Genomic DNA, 24,318 nt, shown 5'->3' with positions numbered 1-24,318 from the left:
CGACTTCATTCATCCTGGACACGGGACGAAAAAACCCGTCGCCGTTCCTGATTCCAATTTAACTTCGTACAAGGAGCTTAAGAAGAGAGGGAGCGATAAAAGACAAAGTGACGAGAAGAAAAGCGGAGAAGCGAGTGTCGACGAGGCGGATCGGTGAGATAAAAAAAGATTAAAAAAGGAAAAGACAGAAAGAGAGAAAGAAAGGAGAGAGGGAGGGAGAAAAGGTGAAGTAGAAAGAGGGAGAAAGAGTGAGTAGGAAGATGAGTTTGACATTCTCAATGGGGGTTTATTCGTAACACGTGAAGCGCGGAAATGAGTGGCATAGAGGAGCCACAGAAGCTGTTTCGCCTCCCGGGTACCATCGAGGAGGAGGAGGAGGAAAAGGATAACGAGGTTCGAAGCCACCAGCAACTCCCAGACAACCCAAACACAGCCGACTCACCCTTACTAGGACAAAGGAACACAGGAACCTTGTCCAGTCTGCCTAGGTACGTCACCCTGGTCAGGGTCAGCACCCAGAGCAGCAGCATCGGTGGTGGTGTCGGTCGGCAAGATTCTACCAGGTAAGTTCTTTACGCGTACATTTATATATATATTTCTTTCACCGGTATATTTTTATATATTTGTATATAATTTATATATCCGGTTAGCTGTTGCGATGTGTTTGTAAAGTGCGTGCCTAAAATGTGTCGTTATGTGCACTACATACAATTTTTTTCATAATAATTATTTATATTTTTTTATTCGTTCGTTTCATTTCATCTTGTCCTCCGAGTATTCAAATCATCTTCAAATTTACGAATATGCTTTAGCTTTCGCTAAAACTGCAATTTAAACAGCAAATTCTAACTGCTTTTTAAGCCTAACGAGTATATCCGTCATAGCACGAAATCCTGTCATTTCTTCGTGACGAGTATACTCGTCAAAAACAGCTAACTGGATATAACAGCATATTTTTTGTATATTTAAATATGATTTGTATATAGTAATATATTCTTTATGTATTCTTTCTTTTTTTAATCGTATTGTTGTTATCAAACGTTGTTCGGATTTATCAAGTTACCTGATATCAAATAACTTGTATCGAAATTTGGCTTCATCCTATAGTATATCTGATAGAAAATGGATACTTGTACGTACCAATTACTACAGTACGTAGATTAGTGTGCATACATGGCTCAAATTGGTTCAAATGAATGTAATTTAGTCATTTGTAACTTACCGTTGAAAGAAACAAACTTTGAACGTGAAATTGTCATAAGGAAACGTACTAAATCTTCTTCACATAAGATCATAATTATCGACTCTTTAGAATTCATAGAAAGGATAATATCTTTCAACGAAACTGTTATTCCGTTCTATTTTTACCAACAGACAATCTTCCTTTTCAAAAATCGTCGCTGTAGAAATTTGCCAATAACTGATAACTGCGAGTCATTAAAATCAAGGACAACTTTAAAGATACTTCTAGCCGTTCCTAGGGATATTCAGATCTCTGCCCAAAAGCTATTTCATTCTCGTGTAAAACCGGAAACGTCTGTTTTACATACAAAAGAGCGAACGTATCGGTGACCGTAAAAAAGCATAGTATAATCACGCGACAATTACCGAACAAAACATCAGTGGTTGGCGAATCACGTGGCCGGTTCCCAAGGCAGCCTATCTCTGCTGGATCATCCTCGAGCAAAAGCCGGTTGCGTTTTGTTTGAGGAAACCATTCTCGACGTTTTCTGGCGCCAGATGCTGTGTACAGGATATTAAATAATCGGACAAAAATGCTGGGAAAATATCGATCACCCTGTACCGACAACATCTTAACGCGTAATTTTCCCAGAAATTCTTCATCCAATGACAAATTACGTTACGTACGCTACATCTTGTAATATTCGCAACCACATCGATTACGATCAAAACCAACGTTCGTCGTTTGCATAGGATATCGTTAATGCGTTAAGAGCAGCAAAGGAAGCTCGTTCGATTTTTATAGCGTAATTCTTCGGCAAAATCTTCGATAAAATCTTCGCATGTCCCGTCGCTGCCGCTTTATCATCTGGTTTCAAGTAACTTCACCGATTTCATCTTATCGATTCTAACTTATTCGTTCTAATGTTCGAAGGAAAAATCGTTCATCCAGCCTTCCGAGATATCGTAATCGAGAGACTCCGCCAAAAAAAGAAGCTGTATGTCCGTGCTATGCGATATACGGCGGCTGAGTAACTACGCGATTTACGCGTTTCATCTTACAGACGTTTTTCCAGAAAGCTGTTCGGTTACAAACGATCTTGTACGCGGAGCGTTGTACCCAATGATCGAGCAGAATCGACAAAAACGAGGATAGAGAAACTCGATAAGATTGCCGCGAGCTGGATGCTGCTAATAGTCTGTAATCTTCCGTAATCGTTCATCGAACGAGTTTTTCCCTTAATCCGCCACCGTAACAGTCGCAGTTAACAAGAACGTTGGATCGTCGTTAGTGTCATCATAATTATTACGCCGGGATATTTGCCGTGTGCCTATCATCGAGTTTGATAGAATTTATCGAGGCAGAAGTCTATTAACGTAAACGGGATGCAATATATTTTGCGTAGCATCGCGAGGCTAACTAACGACGTCCGTATCCACTGCGTCTATACCGCACCACTGTTTACCCTTCTGGCTCTAATTCACCTATCGCGAAGCCTATCGTCCTACCCATTTATCAAGAACTTGAAAACATATTACACGTGCGACAATTGTAAAATTCAAGAACACGCGGCTGACCTTCGCTGCTAATTTACTTACGTTCGCCTCATTACGTTCTAACGCGGAATGCTTTTGAGAAATATGTCTTGGAAATTGTCAAGTTACGAGACGCGAACGTAAGAAGAATGACGGCAAAGTATGGCTATATTAAGCATATCGACGACTAAATGCGTTTTACTAGAGATTTTTATATTAACTTTTAGCGGCAATTATATCGTAGTAATAGTAGTTTGTGGAACAGATCGATGGAATTTTCATTGTTTAACGTGTCGATTGCTACCGCGGCCGTTTCGTGATTCACGTTCTCTCGACTAAATTTTTCAGAACGACTAACGTGCGATAAATTTCAGAGACTAAAAAATTGTCGACGATGTGAACGCTTTAGATAACATCGTCGGAGAAAAGCGCGTAAATGCAACGTAATATTTTGCGAAAATTAAATGTTATAGCGTAGCGTATATGAATATATTTCGGGACGAGATGCATGAAATTCGTGTGGCAGTCGACGTGTTAAGTAGTCGGGTAAAGATAATAGACAAAATATCGGCAGAATATCCGTTCTATCTTGATAATTAAATTTGCAACACTTTCGGAAATTCTTCGCTAAACGTACACGGCAGCAACCAACGAAGGTATTTAAAAACTTTCATGTTGTATCGATAAAATTTCACGTGGAACGTCGACGAAAGATATCTTCAAAATTATAAATTACGAAATCTGAACGTAGAAAACGATAATTATCGTAATTACATGGGTAAAATTTCACGTGCGACGTTAACGAAAAATATCTCCAAAATAAATGAATTGGAAAACGTGAACGTAGAAAACCGACAAGCCGTAAATAACTTAATAAATCGAGAATGGATCGTGCTTTATAAAATTCTATATTACTTGGTAGATGAAAAGGTATTCGTTTCGTGGAGAATTTCTACGGTTCAATGGAATTTTAATCCTCCTATTCTCTCGCAATTCTTTCTTTAGAACAGAAATTCTGTGCCAAGATCGCTTTAATCGAACGGCGTTCCTTTCTTTAATTAGAATAGTGGTAAGGTGTACTTGTCGGTATTAAAACTCGATACCTGCTCGTTGACTGGCTCGAGAGATTGCCTGCTCGGCGATTAATTTCAAGAAGAGATGGCAAATGTTAGACGAGCGTGGCGATTCACCTTGTGAAATCTCGAAAGGTCGCCGTAGTGACGAATTAATCGGTGATCGCGGAACGAGAGTTAATCGCGGAAACTCTTAACGATTTCTCAAGCTGTATCGGATTTCCCGTTTCCTGGACGAAAGACAATCCAGACTGTGTGGGTGCTCGTGATTTTCTCGAAAATACTTCCGCCTCATCGTGCGCAACGAATTAAAAATTTCAGGTTTTTTTCATGAGGCGACGAATAACAACGCACAATGTGTAGAAAAAAATTTCCAGATTTTTTTGATTCGAGATAACGTTACGGTATTTTGTGTTTAATCGAATGAAAATATTATCGTATTCGAGATTTTTAACACGCCACTTGTTACGCGTAACAAAAATAAATTTGATGCCATCGACGAGTAAAAGAGAATTTAATTTCTCTCTTGTTCGAAACTGAAACTGAACAACTGAAACGTATGGCAACGATGATTATTACTATATCGAAGATTTCTAGGATTATTATTTTATTCGAACGTGATACGATTAAGCTTCTTGCAAGTATTTACCAAGTGTGAAGAGACGAGTATTATCTAAGATGCTAGAAAACACGTATTAAACTGATAGAAACTAGTAATCCAATTATTACTGCTCAACTAATCCGTATTTATTCGCATGGATTATACGCGCAACAGATATCTTGCGATCGATACGATGTGCGATAGAGAAACATCATTAATCTGTCCAAAGTATTTTAGATAAGAAAAAATTTATAACTTTACAACATTATACATCTGGGAAAATCCATTAAGAAATCTCTATCTTTAGACCTATTTATCTAACCTGTTGTCTCGTTCAATTAGAATCTCTATTATTATACAGTCCGATGGCAGTGAGAATGTTTTCTTGTTCTAAATAAAAACGAATTTCTAGCTAAAATGATTTTAGAATATTGCGCATCGTAGAAAGTTTATGCTATTTTCTCGTTCAGTTAGAATCTCCGTTTAAAAAATCATTCCTAGCGACAGGACGAATTACGAGGAATTGTCAAGAGATCACTCGAATTTCCAAGCCCAGTCTCTACACGCGTTTCGTTTCTAAAAATCAGCAATTCCAATCACAGATATTTTATAGATAATTACAGACTTTTTAATACGTTTTTAAGATATACAGTATCATTCAGCAATCTGGAATTATTAATTAATTCTATATTATACTATATTAATTCTTATTAATCTTATAATTACCTACCTATACTTTAACAGTTTTATTATCGATTCGAAATTAATCTAACAGACATGCACGACAATTTCCAAGAAGAAGAGTTTCCTCGAAAAGTTGACTTCCTTTAAATCCGCAACTTTTATAAAGCACGCTATAGTACTTTCAAATTTATAATCAGAAATTCCTTGCTACATCCTTGTGATATTTACTTTAACTTTTTCCGTACAAGATTTAGTTGTGCTTCAGCGATATGTACATACTTCTAGCGTTAACCAGCCTCGTTAACATAATCAATGTCTGCTGGAAAAATAATTCGGTCTCATGTTAAAACCGGCGCGCCGTTTCTGAAGCGAGGAAATCCTGCTGCTACGATAATCGTCGTGTGAAAATTCGGAAAAAAATTCCACACTCGAGGTAGTCGCGATCGAAAATGAAAATCTTCGTGAGGCCGAAGCTCGCAACTCGTCCGATCTCGTTAGTTTAATTAAAAGCTCGTTATCGAAGCCGTGGACAGTGCGGTTGGACAGCTCGCAATAAGAGCTCGACCCGCAGTGTGCGTACACCCGATGATATTAACGCGCTGGTTTTAATCCGCGTCGGGAAACGCCTCGAAAATTGTGTACCGGAAGCTGGCCAGCTTCGTCATGTCGAGTCCGGCAAGATCGAGCGTTTCTGTCGGAAGAAGAACGAGATTCGTCGCGTCTCGCTCGAGCTAACGTCGCGAGAAACGAGACAGTTGGTTGGTTTTGTTCGAAGGAGGTAGAATACGTATTATTCTTTTCGTCGAGTGGCTTCATTCTGTATTTTACACAGTGTCTGGCGAAAATATTTCGAAATTTGTCGTAGGAAAATTTCACGAATGTATTGCATTATGGATGTTACATGAAACGAATTTTTAAAGGCTTATTGCTATACCGTAACGAGAGAGGTTTGTCACGATCCGACTGCGAATTTTTACGGACTTATTGGAAATTTGCGGATGGAAAATCGCGAAGAATGCGCATGGTATTGTATTATATTTATTTATTTCAGCTTGATGATCTAGAAATTGGACTCAGTTTCGCATAGTTTGTGAACATAAGATAAAACACGATCTACAGATAATTACGATACCATAAAAATATCAATGCATATGATATACAAATATATATATGTACAATATGCAAAATAAAGTACTTGCCGTAATTTGTAGTAGACGAAAGAAATTAATACGTAGCTTCCATTTCTTCGTAAAAATCCGCAGTCCAGTTGTGATTATATTTGAAAAATTTGAAACGAAACCGAGTTTTCGATAGAGATTCCTCTTTATTTAGCTTCTTAAATTCGAAATTTAAAAGAGGTGATGTCGTTGCAGGACGACAAAATTTCGAAATGTTTCAAGTAAAACACATAACACGTTTGTAAAATGTTTTTATAGGTGCTTTCAGATACTTTCGTGAAATACTGCATGTCTCTGTAGAGTACGTGTTATTCTTTCAATAAAACGACTTGGTCGAATATCTGATATATATATAAAGAAAAATATCAAATTGAAATAACTTGAAATCGTGTCCTTTTACGGAATTCCTGCATCCGTTGCTTTTACTGCTTCTGTTTTCTTTTCTATTTCTAATTGTATTTGTCGATTAATGCTCGATACTGTATTGTAAAATAACTAGATTAATTGAACCTAATGGATGTGTCGAAAGAAATACGTGAAATTGAAAAAAGAAAAAAAATAATGGATGCGGATGCCGATATCTACAAGACTGATTCCTTTTTTTTTCTCTCTCATTCTGAAATTGTATCTGTCGATTGGTAGTCGCGACTGTCGTGTATTACGTTGTAAGTAATTAGTCAACTATGATGGAACCAACTATCGAGTAGAACGAGATTTTCCGTTTGATTCGCGAAACCTGTTCGGAGACTCGATTTGCATGCAATTAGTCGTCACCAGGATGTTCTGGCAGCTTAATGAATATTTTTCAGCGTTCATTTAAATTCATGAAACGAAGTTCTGTATCTGATACCCTGTGAATATGTCGCGACTAATTTGGATAAACGACATACAGTGACATAAGGTGAATTGCCGATTCTGCCACCTTAAATTATTTGTAAACGAATTGTATTTATTATCTCCTTTGAATTACTCAATTAATCACGTTACACTTACAAAACAACCCTCGTATCTATGTAGAAATATAAATTAACAAAAAGAAAAAAAAACTAACTGTTGGTGTTATTTTTTTATCCAACAAGCCGTGTACACGTAATTCAAAATGAGTCAGAACCTCTACTGACTCATTCCATATAGAAAATTAAATTCCGTTGTTTGCAAAAAAAAAGGAATATTTGAAATATTTTATGTACTCGTGGGATTAATATTTTTTGGAGGAGTTCGATCGAATATTTCGCTGGCAAAGTTGGACAAACACACGTGAGGGCATGCTTTCGAGCTGTCGTACTCCGGAATTAGTACCGTTCTCAATTGACGCCTACAAACGATACGACCTCTTCTGCTATGGGATAGCACCATTATAATGCGCACCGAATAAATTACTAACAGCTAATGGCGATTCAACGTTGCCGGTGTTGATCGAGCCCTTCCGGTTCGTATTTCTTACAACTACTGCCAAATTGTTTTCATGAAAGCTTCGATTCGTACAAAAATTGCAAGAGAATCGAGGAAAAAATCGGTACATTGATCTGCAGAAATATTTTTACCAATAATACCGTAAATAAAAAATGAAAGATACGATTAGATGTTAGATAAAAACTGTACTCGAATCACGTTTAAGATTAATCTTTTTGCCATTTTATATCTTTCGGAATATTTGTACGGAGGCAGACGAAGCTGATAAATCAGCTAAAGAGAAAGAGATAACTCGATCTGATTTGAAAATAAATCTGAATCGTGATTGATATCTTGGCAAACATACGGGGACGAAACTTTGGACGAGCTGGATGCTCTCTGAATTATGTTAATTAGTTCCATTATTTTTATATCATACGCCAGAAATTCAGACCTATAATTTTCTCGGTTCTCACCACATTTCCCTTATCAGTGCCAATAAAACGTCATTGATATTGGATTTTAATTAACCCAGATACCATCCGAATTTATTTCCCATGTAATACTTGCGCATGTATGTATATTATTTTCCTATTTTAAATTTCAACTCGATGTATTAATGAAATTCTCTTTGTTCCTATTTATCGTTCATTTATTGTTTCTGCACTGCACAAAGAGAAGAACAAATCTCAAAGGTCAAACCGATCAACTCCACTTCTTGTGAATATCTCAATTTTATTATTCGAAGACACATGTAATTAGTGTGCAATATCTCAAAACACATGCGACTTACTTTCCCAATTTTATTTATCACCAAAAGATAGCATAAATAATCAAAGCAAATCAAAGCAAATTCGAAAGTAAATTGTCAAAAATAATTTCTCTCTACGTTTCAATTCATTCTAAATTCCTCGACGATAGTTGATATTAGTTAAAAAGATAAGCGTGTCAGAGTGTCCATCAAAGTGTTAACAGCGAAGAAATCAGCTGCAATGTGATTAAATATCTAACCACGTTATTGATGAAATATTTGACCAAACCTAAGTACACTATATACGTTAAATACTATATAGATAATTATTATTAAAACGATGATCGATGAGACTAAAAATAAGTACCTATATTATATATAATCATATTTTGACCTCAATAAAAAGCAACATTAATTTTATCAGAAGTGTACTCATTAGCAATATAAAAAATCGATTGAGAAATGAGAAGAATCAATCGTTAACCTCAAAATTAATAACAGTGAAAACAAAGCCAATATCTTCCTAATATCAATGAACAGTGAAAGAGTATGAAACATGGAAAGCCTTTTAAAAATAGCTTGTCGATTGGAGTCGAAAAATCAACCATTAATCTTCAAATTAATAACAAAAATTAATAGAAAGGAAACCAATATCGTTCCAATATTAATCAACGGTGAAAGAGTATGAAACTCGGAAAGCCTGTTAAAAATAGTTTGTCGACTAGAGTGGAAAAAACAATGATCAATGTGCAAATGAATAAGAAATTAATAAAAAATATTAATCAACAGCGAAGAGGCGTCAAACTCATAAATTCAAAGTATCAAGCTCGTAAAAAGGAATGTCCAACGAGTTGCAGTCTTTCCGTAACAAACGTCCACACAATCTCCGTATGGGACAACCTCCTCGTACGTCGACAAACACCGACTTGTTCCAACGCGGATTGATAAATCTGAGTTATGGATTTTCGACTCGGGATATCGGCTCGATAAATCTGATCTGAGATGTTCGATAATTCGCGGAAAAGTTTGCTTTCGCAAGTAACGCGTACGCTTTCGGTTCACAAGCTCGAGCTCGGGCGTTTGCGTGCAATCAGCGATTTCGCGATGGTTCGCCAAGAACGACGCGACGCCGATAAGGAGATGGCTGCTCGGTGATAAGACATGCTCCCGGACTTTTCGAGTCAGTCAAACGAAGTCAGTGGAACAAATCTTGATTTGCTGGCGTTGTAGTCAAACGCTTCGCGATGTCGGTCTCGTCGAAAATGTTATCGGTGAACCGAGTGCACCACGCTATAAACGAGAAACAGATAGTGCCAATTGAAGAAGACATCCAGTGTATCACATGAACGTCGTTTTGAGTCGCCGATGAGATTCGCGCTTTCGTCGTACCAATAACAATCGAAGAAAGTAGATTTTAGGTGCCTTTTGCGAATCGTGAACGATGCTCGAACGTGCATAAAAGGCGGCGGATCAACTTTCGATCAGAAGTCTGAAATTCGAGGGCTGTGATGTGGCATCGAGCGCTGGTCGCGACGAGTATTTGTAGGAAAAGTTCTTTGCTCCATTTGCTCCGTAAGTTTGCAAAGGTATCGAGAAGGTGGAATTGTTCGTAGGCCAATGTTGATTCGAAGCTTAAACAGATTTTTAATTACAAGAGAAATTCTCCATCTGTTTGCTGGATAAATCTACGAGAACGGTAAAAACAGTGCGCTTACTCGAGTGTTGGATCGAAATTGAAGTAAATATGAAAAGAAGTGTAAAATACAGAGACAGTGTTGCTTAAGAATTCATAGAATTTTTAGAAGTAATCGTGATTGAAGAAAGAGAAGTTTGAGAGGGAAGGCGCCGTTGCAAAGAATCGCGATATCGTTGATAAAGAAAAAAGAAAAAAAAGGCAGGAAACAAGGGAAACATTCCGCGTGACGTAATCAGGCCATTTTCTCGCAAATGAAAAGAGCAAACGTTATTGTTAGTAGCTGATAAGTGGAGACCACTGGCCAGGTGTTGGCTCGTATAAGACGTCCTACATCATTGCTCGTACATCAGTAGATTCTCCATCATCAAACTCGACACCTATTCACCCAACCATTCGTTTCTTCCGCGTACATCGCGTGTCTTCAGTTCGAACGATAACAGGTCATAAAACGAAACGAAATCTTAGTAAAGGACAACGTGATTATCCAAGAGAAAATACAATTTCACTTTGTTGAAGAAATCTTCAACTCGATTAAGACAGACAGATCCTGCCGGGTTTAAAAATGGATTAGAAAGATTTAATGGAATTACCATTGGATAATCAGAGAGAAATTGATCGATGACGTGCGCTTGGTTTTTGGGAATCAATTTTAAGAGCAACGGTTGAAGAGCAGATGCGATTGCCAGTGAGTTTTCTCAGCTGTGTTCATAGTTGTCAAATAGTGTACGAGAAAGGAAGTCGATAAAAGATAAACTCTTTTTAGTCTGATTGTGGTTAACGAAACGAGTAACTGCGAGATCTAAGACGATAAATGAAAGACTTACGTGGAACGAGAATCAATCGGGACAGGAAGTAATTGCCCTCCCTTTGATTAATTTCAACGCCTCGCGTTTGCAGCGATCATCGAAGGTTCATTCTGCGACGTGAGAGGATTTTTCGCGATCGCTGAACTATTTGACAAGATAGTAACTTGTTAGAATTATCGCTGCAATTACTGGGAATTCATTCCTACTATCGTTTCCGATAGTAGCTATCGTTTTCGTCAAAATCAAAGGGAATTTTACAATCGTTGAATTTGTTAAAACTTAGCTTAGTAAAGAAACGGAAGATCATTGAAATTATTGCTGCGAGCATAGAAATTGATACTGATTTAAAGATCGTCAAATTTTCCAAGGGCCGTGCAAGGTAACAGGAAAATCGAGATTTTCAAAATTAACTTTCAAGTACGAAGTTGACATTTGGAGCCTCTGCAAATTATATTAAACCGAGCGTACACGTAGAAATTTCTGCGCGTATCGATAAATTGTACGTGTGTGTTATCTACAATCGCGCAAGAAACCTTAAGATCGTGACACAGAGAAATGTTTGTACGATGTGAAAAAATCCTTCCGCCACTGATCCTTCGTCGTTCGCGATAAGAAATGAGAAATTGCAGCTACGTCGAAGCGTGTCGTTTAATATCACGTGCGCGTGCAATCGTATGTCACAAATCTGATTATCCGAGTGTCTAGAACTTCTTCGTCAAACTAATAAATCTTCCGAATAAAACGGGAACAACGTCGTACGCTATTGTCCTCGAATGGAAAATATTGTTCGAGGTAGAGTATTGTCCGAATACGCGAGCTAACGAGTGTGTATCAAAGGAAAAAAAAGAAAAAGAAGAAGCAAAAATGAACGGAGACGTTCCAAAAGATGCAATTTCGAGCGTGAAATCATCCTCGCCGGACAGAGACGAGAAACAAAATCTGTTGCCATCGTCGGAACAAACAACACCTGTTATAGTAAAAATGTCCAAGACTCCATCGCTTAAAAGCAGGTAAAATGACACACTTCAATCTGAATTTATTCGATGTGACGAGTTATCGAGCTGCGTAGTTGGCTTCCCAGTTAATAACTAGAATCGTGGGATTAGCTATTCATTAATGACCGGTGAATTAATAACGCATCGACGAACGCAGTCTTTCTCGTCCACTTCTGTCTCTGCGCTGTTATTTACGACTGACAAGTTAATTCGATAAGCGATTATATTCCAACCGGTCACCCCAACCGTCCCAATTATCCGAATAACGAGGACACAATTACGAAAACACCTAATAAATACTTGTGTGCAGACGTTGCTCGCTGAATTTTTCGCAAACGAGATGCTACTGTGTAGTAAGCTAAAAAGTAGTAGTGGCGTAGGTCAGTCCGCTATCGTCTTTCATAGAAATAACGTCGTTTGTTTATCGTCATGAAAGATTCGTCGCATTTCTTCAAATCAAATGGAAACGTATGCAGACGGAGAATGAGAATACAAATTGATTTATTGTGAAAATAATGCGAATAGCGATGCTATTTCGGAGTTGGAATTCAAATTCAAAGCCCAAATTCTCGAAATCTTGAATTACACCAGCGCGATTTTTGGACTGCCAAAACTGTACGAAACTGTGCAAAAGTCTCGGGCCATCCGTTATTTTTGTAAGCCAGTTAACTGCATTTGACGAGTACACTCGTCGTCGCTTGTATTTGTTCACGCACTCAACGACCTAAGCTCACGAGAGATTTCTAAAACTAAATTCCGCAGTTAGCTGGTGAATTAATGTGCAAATACTTTGATCCTGTTCCATAACAATTGACAACAGTATAATAATAATTAGCATTTAGTAAGCAATAATATTAATAAATCGGCAAGCTGCGAGTCGATTAGATTACAAATTTCTGTAGATTCGTGTAATCTTAGTCGGATAACTCGTAGTTTTGTTCCTTTTATTTCTAAAATTTCATCGATGATATAAATTCGCGACTTTCGAAACTTCACTGATTCTATCAATATAAGATTTCCAAAATTCAATCGGCTGTGCAGTAGACAGAACGACAATTTTTAAGCTGCGTTGCTTTCTCGGATGTACGATCAATTTGAAAATTATTAATAATTTGCTAAGAAAATATTTATCGATTCAAAATAATTAATATTTTACGAAACGGTATGCTACCATACACGCAGGTGTTAATTCAACGTGTACTTATTTGCTAGTCGTTGAATATTTCTGAAGAAAACTGGCAAATAACCTTGAAATTCATCGTCGAGCTTCAATTTGGACGATCAAACTGTTTCGATGATTTTACTTCGTACCTTCTCTGCAGCATAAAATTATAGAAATTTCTTTGTTGTAAACTATTCCTTATCGTCTCTTCCCGATAACGATAGAACTTAGATCAATCGACGATATCTCGACGAATTATTCGAGGTCGTGCAATATCGTATTTACGATGATCTAACCTTGTCAAGTACCCAAAGCTTGGATAAGATTCGATTACTCTTATCCTGTTAAGCAAAGAAGACGAGTTAACTCGTCATACGAATTGCTAATTCTTTTGTCATAATAATTTCTTTATTTATAGATTTTCTATATTTTTACGGGTCATCTGATTTCTATTCAAAATAAATCACTGCTATATACATCTTACATTTGAAGACTCTAGAGCAGAAACGTGATAAATTATTCTTCAGAGAAAGGGGATTTTAAAATCCAATATACTTTTAACTATATTTATGGCTATTATAATTAAATAGCAATAATTATTCCGTGATTCTATAAAATATTTCTCGGATAAATCATTCCAAATTTAAGATATTCTCTTTTAGCCATTAAGCTGTATAAAAGTCAGAGAATCAACAAACATTGACTCATTAATCTTCATTTACATTTGCAAGAATTAAAGCCGACCTAATTAAATTTGATTTATCTTCGTTAGTTTTTAATTCTCTAATTAATCGAAAATCTCCTTATTGACAGGCTATCCAATCAACAGATTAATTTCCAATTTTTATTCCATTCCCCTAACATCTTTCCTTTCGCTGAATCTCACAGTTTTGTGAAACTTAAACAAATGTATAACAATGAAATGTATAACGTTGTAATAAACTATTATCGTTTGATCCTTAACACGTCGATTTTGAATGTTTCATGAATTTCTTTCTCTTCCATCACACTATCGCCTGTATCTCCTTTGCTCATTTTTCCTCTCGCTTTTGCTGTTGCTTCACGCCTTCTCTAAGTACCGAACAGTTTATCTTAATGATATCAATAATTTCATCGCTATCAGAAGATTAATCGATTAAATTATCGATCTTACAATTAATGTTAGTAAATGCCATCGATCTGAGAGATGAATCAACACAACGGTGAACAAACGCGGACCGCAGAGTTCACCGCGTGTGTCGGCGATTGATTTACGCGTGGCAATAAATAAATTGGTAGATAACAGTTGCTCGGTTATCGTACGGAGTCAAAATGGCGACTTCCTTTTGGCCATATGAAAGGGTGGCGAGCGCGAAGGTCTCAGACAGATCATCGAACTGGTCGCGTCGATATATTCTACTGTTGGTTCTGTGCAGCTGTGGCCGCTTTTCGCACGATTTTCGCGCGTTTTCACAGCGACGAATGATGAAATCGCTCCTGTCGACTTTGCATCTCGAATCGTGTAAGCATCGCAGTTCGTTCGAGTTATCGCTGACTGATTAAGAAGTTCCTTAAACATGCTTCTTCGACGCGCTTTAAATAGACAGAAGCACCAGAGGCAAGTGGCAAGCGTGTTATTTATCGACGGCGTTAAAGTAATTGGTCGAGTTGTCTAGGGATTGTCAAAATTATTTTTTTTTTCTTTTTCTTTCTCTTTCTCTTTTTCGGTGAAGATTCAGTTGATTTGTGAACTGTTGCCACTAATGAGAACGGCTGCCTGTCTGTTTCGGGATATGATAATTTCAGAGTGAAGTTTTAAAACGGTGTAAATGATTTATGATAAATGTGTCGAGTTTGTGATCAAAATTGTCGTGTGTTTCATCTGTTGAAGAGAAATAGTTGGTGAACTTTTGCAACGATTGACAGTTTGTCATGGAAAGGTTCAGGAAGGATCACGTAAAATGCGAAGAAATCCATCGTGAGTATTCTTCTTGAAACGTTAAATTTGAGAAAGTATTAAGTACTGGAACGCGATCAAACATGTGTCATCCATCGATCATCGAACAACTTTCGTCAAAATCTGCGAACGATAACACGAAACACGAACAGATTCATCGTGGGTATTTTTCGCGGAACGACAGAGAAATAAAAATTAGGACGATTAGCAGAAATATTCGCGCAACTAAAGAATAAAACATCGTACGGTGGAAAGAAATTTTCACACAGACAGAAGATAAAATCTCGGGTATTCGGAACGAAAAAAAAAGGAAAATGGAAACTCGTGCGAAAATTCTCGATCAAATAAAATTGTTACACGAATAAAAAATAAAATCTCGAGCATTGCGGACAAAATTGTCGCGTTAACAATACGGGAAATACCATACGCTGGAGACAAACTTGACGATAAAATTTTCCATCGTTCGCCATCTCCGCTACAGACGATCATCCGCTTAGCATAATAAAAATGCATGTCTAAATCCCGCTAGATGTATACATCGCGCAAAATACGTCGCAAAAATCACAATTTGCAAGTCGTCTATCGCGCGCGAATCTCGGCTAGAATTTTCATAAAGATTCGTATCGAATAAGGAAAGCGATGGGTGCGTAACGATCGATTGACACCAGAAGAACAATATGATCAGCTGAAATTTGCTATTCAAATCCGGCAAGATCTCCGCGGAGAATATATTACGACGCGTGTACAAATGTCGACGAGGCCTTGATGAGAATTTCGTAGAGCATCTCGCGTCTTTGACTGAGTGCTCGAAGAAATAATTTATTCCCTCGCGGTTATTTTGCTAGAAAAAAAAAATAGTACGCTACACGTGTTACCACGTGTCGAGATAATCGAAACCGAGATTCAATTCCGCGCGAATGATTTACGATCTCTATCGTCAAGTAGCTTTCGCGGAAAGCAACGTCATTGTTAAATAATCGATGCGCAGACGTAATCGTTATTTTGCTGAATCTCGAAACCGATAATCGTTAAAGGAATGATACGACGTAGCATAAAAATCGATTAATGCCTGTCTGATTGCTTAAGATTAATTAAAAAGCTATCAAGTTTCAGGAATATACCTGACTTCTATCTTTAAGTGGGTCAATACGTAGCGACGTATAGGATCAAATTTCTCAATCAAAAACGTGTTCGTCCTTATAAAGAGTACAATCACCTCGTCAAACGGCCTCGTGACGAACTTTTATCGTGTCAAATGGCTATCGTAAGAATAATCCACTGAAATCAATGACCATTACAAGGAATCTGTTCCAAGTTCCGATACCAGTTGCGCTGAAAATCGTTTGTGTTCCTCTCGTGCTCGTGACAGGAATCTATATAATTTTAGGACGTAGGACCAACTTTGAAATTTTCGACGTATTTCCAAAATTTATCTTTCCCCGATCCAGCATGGCCGAGCGATCCAATAAAATGAAAATTTGAAAGAAATCTGAAATAGAATTTTTGTGAAATTTGTAAAATTTATCTCTTCTTCGTTCGACTAAAGTCGAACTAATTCGCTAAAAATTAAAAGAATTCTACGCGCGATAAGAACCTATGAAAGACAAATCTGCGAGCAAATGAAAGCGAAGTTCCTTCTTGCAAGTACCAACCGCCAGAATTGTAATTTTCAGGAGCCGGTACAGAGCATGGCCAACGCGGAAGCTACGTCGTCGCGCCGTGTTAAAAAACGGCGAGTGCAACGTCCTTCAGTCGCGAATCTCCAGGCGTTCCCTGCGCTTCCTCCGGGACATATTCACGACCCTGGTCGACACTCAATGGCGATGGATGTTGCTGTGCTTCAGCCTGAGCTTCGTGCTCTCCTGGCTAGGTTTCGCGGTCATCTGGTGGCTCATCGCGTTCAGCCACGGTGACTTTGAAAAGGACCACCTGCCCCCGTATCAAATAGACAACAACTGGACACCCTGCATCAACAATATCTTCTCGTTCACGAGCTGTTTCCTGTTCAGTATCGAGACGCAGCACACGATCGGTTACGGAAGTCGTGTCACGACCGAGGAATGTCCTGAAGCGATCTTCGTTATGTGCATCCAGAGCATCGTCGGTGTGATGATCCAGGCGTTCATGGTGGGCATAGTGTTCGCAAAGATGAGCAGGCCCAAGCAGAGAACTCAAACGTTGCTATTCTCGCGGAACGCTGTTATCTGTCAGAGGGACGGCGAGCTCTGTTTGATGTTCCGAGTCGGCGATATGAGGAAAAGTCACATAATAGGAGCTGCCATTAGGGCCCAATTGATAAGGACCAGGACCACCAAGGAGGGCGAAGTGCTGTCACAGAACCAACAGGAGCTGGCCGTAGGCACCGATGGTCAGAATGGTAACCTGTTCTTCATCTGGCCCACTACGATCGTTCATAAAATCAACGCGGAGTCGCCGTTTTACAACATGTCCGCCGAGGACATGCTGACGGAGAGGTTCGAGATTGTGGCGATCCTCGAGGGGACGATAGAATCGACAGGACAAACCACTCAGGCCAGATCCAGTTATTTGCCACAAGAGATCCTCTGGGGACACAGGTTCGAGCCCATGGTCACGTACTCGAAAGAGAGACAGGGCTACGAAGTGGATTACTCCTTGTTCAACAATACCACGCAGGTCGGAACGCCTCTGTGTTCTAGTAGAGAGCTGGCGGAGTTTTACAAGATACAAGAAGAACTTCGTCATGGGAACGGTAAGTGGTTGCAGGTTTCTAGAGAATGGATACACTTGGCATTGAATAGAACGTAGTTTCTGTGTGTTACCTGTGTTATCTGTTTAGCCTTTTTTTTTTAGTTCTCTTCTCTTCCGAAATGAGTTTGACGTGAAAAGAAAGGATCGAATATTTGTATCTAGATTCAGCGGTGAGCTAGTTAGATTTTTGGATAACTAGATCTTCCCTTCATTTCGTATCACACGGTGTCGTAAGAGTAATGAGACTGAATCTCTGTTGGCATACATTGTACATTTAAAAGTACGATTACCAATGTTGTCCAACAAGGAAACGAAGCATTATACAACGTACTGAATAGTTTCGAACTGGAACATTCTACAATTCACAAACCTACAGTGAATTCACGAATTAAATGAAAAAGTCGGACACGAGAATATAATGAAAGTAACTCATGGAGCTACTAAAAACAAGAAATAGCGAATAACGTTATTTTTCATCTTGCGTTCTTTCCGCTTTGCGGCTTCTTCTTGTGGCGAATATCAGAAGTAGCCGCGTATCTTCGAACGATGAATTATGTTTCTATCTTAAGCCGTTCTTTGAAAATCATTTTGCAAGAAATAAACGAAAGAAAGACTTATCTTCCACATCGATACATCTTGTTTCTGATCAGTCTCGCTACTCTCCCACCGCACACACCGCTCACGTCTAATACTATCTAAAATGTATTAGAATTGCATACTTGGAATTCAACGTAAAACCACGCTGTTTGCCCTCGTCCTTTTACGACACGCGTCAACGACACCAGGCTCGTCCTGTCACACAACCTATTCAATTTTTATTTACTAGAGCGGAATGTCCGGTGTAATTAAAAGTTTCCGCGATGCGTCGGCCAATATAACACGTTGCAAAATAACCACTAACGACGCAACAAGGTCGGTCTGCGTTAATTGGCATGCACGCGCAAATCAAACTAATCGATATCAAACCACCTGCTTGCCTCATGCTTGCCTCCATTGTTTGTTCTGCCAGACTCGCGTGCTTTGAGCTTCGAAATGCTTTGAGCTTCGAAATGCTTTGAGCTTCTGTATGTACGTATGCACGTGTTGACGACTCTGTGAACGGGTCTCGTTCGATGTCTCTCTGACTCTGTTGGTGCTGGTGTATACCGTAGATGGAGGCCTGCGGAAAATTCCTAGCGAGCCGAAATCCGCGCCGGTGATATTGACCAGCAACCAAGCGGACGCCCCGGAGTTCCTTGCCTCTCAAGGACACTCTTCTCACGGATCACCGAAACATCACGTTGACATTCCATGGATCGACGAGAGCTCGGGTGTTTAACACGTCGACTGCGGAGCCGAAGTCGCGTGGCCGCTCAGTGCGACGGACATTTTCTTCTTCTTAACCCTCGAGCCGCGGGCGATTTTCATTTTTTTCTTCTTTCTTTTCGTACAGAAAATCGCGGACGAAATTGATACGTAGACTGCGGATATTCTTGCAGATTTTTAATAATTTTCCGAATACGACTGAAAGAGTAGAACTTGGGGATTTGTTTCGTTTCGTCGAATGTTTGTAACAGGTATCATATTGTTGGATATTTTATATATTTTGGCACACCACGTTCATTGTGTGAACTTTTGCACCCTTAAACTTCTTGTGAGTGCGTGAAATTCCGCCGTCTATTTATACCTTGTACAGGTCTATCATAAGGAGATTCTCAATACAATGGAAAAAACGACGCCGTAATAACGTGGCCAAAAATTTCGCCGAAATTAATACTAGAACTACGCGGGTCCACGATGTACCTAAATATTTTACGTATGAATCAGTCCAATTCAAACGATATTCCTTTAAAGAATTGATCTATATAATTATATTTGTAAATTTCTGTACCTAAATAAAAATCAATATTAATCGTGGCAAAAATACCAGTATGTCTTCAGAAAGTTTGTTAAACATCAGTTTGATGGTTTCAGTAGTTCTAGTGTTAACACGATGACTGCCATGCGAATCTCATATACTTTTATTGCTTATCTTTAAGACGTTAAAATAAGTAAAACGCGATTTTCGCGTCGTCCGCGGCTGCAGGGTTAAAACGCTTTCACGAGGGTTGACGTCTCTCGATAATTGGCCAAATGAGAACTCAACTCGTGGCCAGTTAACGAAACACCACACGCTGTAATTTAAGGCAAACCAAAGATTCCACAAAAAGCTACGACTCGTCTCAAAGTGCGTATCGAGCAGTTTTTTCTACGGATTTTCCGCGGCTGATGAGTTTCAGATGTTCGATAAGAGGTCCTGGTTTGTCCGTCTCACGCTTGTGTCTGTTTCTGGTATTGTCTTAATCGCGTGACGTCCTGTCGAACATTGTTGCGCGATACGATCCGATCGAGAGGTTGTTGGTAAAGGGCTATCATACGCATTGAGAGTCAAACGTGAGATTACCATTGATTTGTAATCCTGTATACTTGGTCTCCTCTCAACCAATTTTCAATTTACGCGCGTAGAAGATCCGAAATAAATTTCTTGCCTTTCAGCGTACGCACACTTTTGACTCTCAGTGCATGTACAAAACTATCGCTGAACCACACATTTACTAAATCATCTTTAACCCTTTGCAATTCTACGTCAAATTGAGTTTCACCTTCTATTTCGTTCTTTTCTTTTAATAAAAATATATTAAAACAGATGTGGTTATTGCTTATGAAAATACGAGAACACAGCCAAAACTACGAACACCTTTGAAAGTCATTTATTAAGTGTAGATCGATTAGGATAAAGTGTCGAGTGTCTGGACAGCAAAGGATTTAGCAACGCGTTCTTAAGCAAATTGAATCGCTGAAACAGTAAGCGAAATTTCTTCAATTCCTGCTTTTCTCATCATCGTCATTATCGAAAGATATTTCAGACATTTGACTCGACAAAAATTTCATTTAACCATTTCATACGTAACTGAGACGTTACACGAACACCTAGGCATCTGTTTTACAAAGTTAAAAGAGCGAAAAGCTTCAACCTCACATACAAACCACCTACATATGGAGGGCGAAACAAATACGTTTGTAAACGAAGGGTTAAGCAAAGTGGTATTTGTTGGTTGTCGTAAAATAATTTGTAAAATAATTCTAAGGCAAACACATGCACATCGAATTATGCGTCATATCGATTATCCACCAAAATTTATACAAACATTTCTACTCGCTAAGTTCGAAAGATCAAAGCTGAAATTCCTCTAAGTAGAAGACTATTTTGCAGGTATGATAGTAGACGAGGATTTCCTAATGGAGTCCTGTCAGGACAGCCAGTACCACTACGGTCATCGTCCACACCTAAATCATCCTCATCATCATCCAAACCACAATATAACCTACGTGGACAGCGGCAGAAGCGAAACCAGCGCCGACGAGGCGACCACCTGTCGAAATTCTTGCAGAGACTCGACGTATCACGGACCACCGGTTGCAAATCGAGACCATAGCCACTACAAGATTCTCGATTTAGACGCTGATGGGATCCAGGTGATGGGTGACGTCGATCTACAACACTTGCCGGAAGCGGTGAACAGGGAGATCCTGAAGAACAGCCGCGAGATCATCTTCGAAGAGCCAGAAACATCGAGAGAAGGGAGTCCGTTGTTACTAAAATCGACTAATCGGAAGAACACGAGACACGGTGTTCCGGACGAGGAGAAGAGATCTTTGAACAGTTCCAAGAGGAGTCTCTATCATAGAAATATTCTTCGAGGCTTGGAAGAAGATAAAAGATCTCTGGATGGGTCCAGAAGAAATTTGAATGGGTCCAGAAAGTATTTATTAATTCCCTTGGATAACAAGAACGCGGTGGAGACCGGGTACAGGGAGAATTTCATCGTTAATAGAAAACACACGGGCAGCAGAGAGTATTTAAACGCGACGAGGAAGGCCATCTACGTAAAAGGATACAGGGAGCCCCAAGAAGTGGACGCTAGAGGAAGATTGAACTCCAACGACGACAGGTTGATGATAGAAATAGAAAAACCTTCGAAATCGTGTCAGCCACAGGAGATATTAGCTAAAGATAAGAGCACTTCGCTGTCAGATCCTGATCTATCGCCGAACGACTACGTTCCTGCTATAAAGTCACCAGTTCCATCGACTTTGTTGCCAATCTCTCCAGTATCCGATCTGTCGCCAGAATCTGGCTTCTACGATGGAATGCAGTGGAATTGCAGCCCGGAGTGCGTTAGAAAGGATCTAAAAATTCCCAACGAACCTGTGATCGCAAGAAATAGAAGGAGTTACGAGAATGCGCAGCTTCAGGATGTGAACGAGGTTTTATCGAGACCTAACAGTGATAATAGCTCGTTGGATAGCGAGGAGTCTAAGAATTTAGTTAGTGAGAATGGTTCTCGTAAATTTGGCGAGAAGAATATTGTCGCGAAGCAGACGGTCCCTTACACGAGCGTCTGAGCAAAGTGTGCCTTTCTCTTAGTGTAACATATCGCTTCCAAGTGCCAGTGCAATTGTGTTGTACAGAATATTGCGTTTTACGTATTTCCAAAGCGGCATCAGAGTCGTGATTGGTCTTATTCAACCCTCGAGCATCAATGATATTGGACACAGCTGCGGCTGGACGCGAGAATCTGAACATTTATTCTTCGGTTCCATCGATCAGTTTGTTTTGTTCTTTCGGGCGAAATCCCCTTATCCCCACTCTCCTTTTATTTACGATTGAACCAATATTATTAATAAGATTCTATAAGTAACGGTAACGAGCTTGCTTATAGAATAAGTGAAATTTTGCAATTGAATTTTACAGATTACAAGTCGTCCGACTATTTCGTTCGACGTGAAGCTGAACGCACGTAATTGTAAGAATCTAAGAATTAATATTGTTGATTGGTAAATTATCGTGCAAGAGAACTCTTTATAAAAAGTAGATATACGAAATAAATTTTGACAAATTTCTGAGGAATTCAACAAATCCGTGGAATAAGAACTTTCAATTAGTTTCACGTAGTTCATTGTGTTCTGAGGGTTGAGAAAGTAACCAATGTGTTTCCGTACAGACATTCTTCGTGTATGGCGGTGATTATACAGAAAAGTGATAAACGACAGAGCTACAACAAACAAGCGACGACTAAAGGATAGAAAATAAATCAAAATTATTCTCATTTATTTTCTATCGTTCAGCCGTCACGTATTTCATCGCTGTGCTTCTTATCGCTCACCGCTTAGCGTTTATCACTCTTCTGTATAGTCACGGCTTAAAACGCGTAACTTTTCCAACTATATATTATAAGTATCTGTGAATTTATATTCTATAAATTAAGTAGAAGATATGCGGACAATTATTTTTGCTATTTTACGATGTTTGTAAATTACACTAAACCGCAGGTCGGTTAGAAGCTTCCATGTGTAATAATTAAAAGAGCCAGTCAAATTGCTCGTTCTATTTAGTAAAATTAATCTTCTAGAAACAAAACGTGGATATAATCGTTTTTGTTCGAACGACGAGGCTTTCGAGAACTTGGCTGAAAACGCTTCACGAGGTAGTTTCGAAAACGAAGCATACGACGCTCTAACCATTAATTACATAATTAATCGTCATTTTAATTAAAACTTGGGAACTGAAATATCGAAGATCTTGGAGATTTCATTAATGAAAATTATCAAACAATTCAGAGTTTAAGATTAAGTTATCTAAAGTCAGCATATTCGATAGATTTAGGTATAATGATCGACTAGATGTAACAAAAGTACCTAGCAAACTATCGAAAGGTATATTTTTACAATTTAGCACGCACAAACGCTAAGGTATTAAATTAACGATATTCTGACTGAAGTCATCGATACGTCAGTTACGTCCATGCCTGGCAAAGCATCAGTGTTCGAACGAAACTTCGTAGATTTAGCGATGCCATTTAATTCCTGTTAATTCTCCCGTAAATTCACCCATTAAAGACCAATTTGCCGGATATAGGCAAATGAAGAAGAAAAATCGAACGAGTCTTTGGAATTTCATTTGGTAACCACGACATTAAAAAATGGAATTCAATGATTTACTTCGATCAAAAACAAACAACAAAACATATATATATATACATATTTCAAACGAATAGTCTTTAGTGGGTTAATTTGACAATTTATGGCGAAAGGAACCGTGTTGGTTAAACAATTCCACGTACTATACTTCTAATTATAGTAGAAAAAAGGTAGCCACCATAGCGAAGATAAAGTGCCTTGTTTTAACTTTCTATTTCCACGAGAGTGAGGGTAACGAACGTTCTCACCGCCAAAACAAATTAGCCTCGTTTAATATTTATTGCTTGCAGGGTATCCTAAGCACTAGGTCGACGTTTGTATATAAAAACGTTCCCAGTTAAAAAGACACTATCGATCGCGAGGATAGGTTTGCACGAAATCGACAGCCGCTTCGAGAGCTTCTCAGCTATGTGATTCGATCGGCACAGCGAACCAGATCGAATTATTCTGATATTATTTAGACAGAGTGTGCAGAGAAACCTGAAATGGTAGAGCTCCGAGTGTTCCTCCGGGACATGGATACATGCCATCGTGACTTCTAGCATAAATTGTGAAACTCTTATTTGTAATAAAGACCAGTCGAAATCTACGAGAAA

General features: G+C 38.8%; 1 protein-coding gene across 4 annotated transcripts; it reads left to right on the top strand.

Moving 5' to 3' along the window:
• The first annotated feature begins 52 nt into the window (after positions 1 to 52).
• Positions 53 to 24,318, top strand: LOC138186706 (uncharacterized). 4 transcript variants are annotated; one of them, XM_069126813.1, is made up of 4 exons: positions 53 to 563; positions 14,927 to 15,013; positions 16,666 to 17,723; positions 20,955 to 24,318. In XM_069126813.1, exons 1-4 carry the CDS (start codon positions 313 to 315, stop codon positions 22,145 to 22,147), a joined length of 2,589 nt encoding a protein of 862 aa, XP_068982914.1. In that variant the 5' UTR covers positions 53 to 312; the 3' UTR covers positions 22,148 to 24,318. The 4 variants fall into 4 exon arrangements, with proteins under 4 accessions (XP_068982914.1, XP_068982915.1, XP_068982916.1 ...); XM_069126815.1 differs by lacking the exon at positions 53 to 563 and adding an exon at positions 9,556 to 11,909; XM_069126814.1 differs by lacking the exon at positions 14,927 to 15,013.

The sequence above is a fragment of the Bombus flavifrons genome, chromosome 14, assembly GCF_040668555.2.
Source record: "Bombus flavifrons isolate JBK064 chromosome 14, iyBomFlav1_principal, whole genome shotgun sequence".
Classification (NCBI taxonomy): Eukaryota; Metazoa; Arthropoda; class Insecta; order Hymenoptera; family Apidae; genus Bombus; species Bombus flavifrons.
Note: the sequence above shows the minus strand (reverse complement) of the source record. Positions and strands in the feature narration are given on the sequence as shown.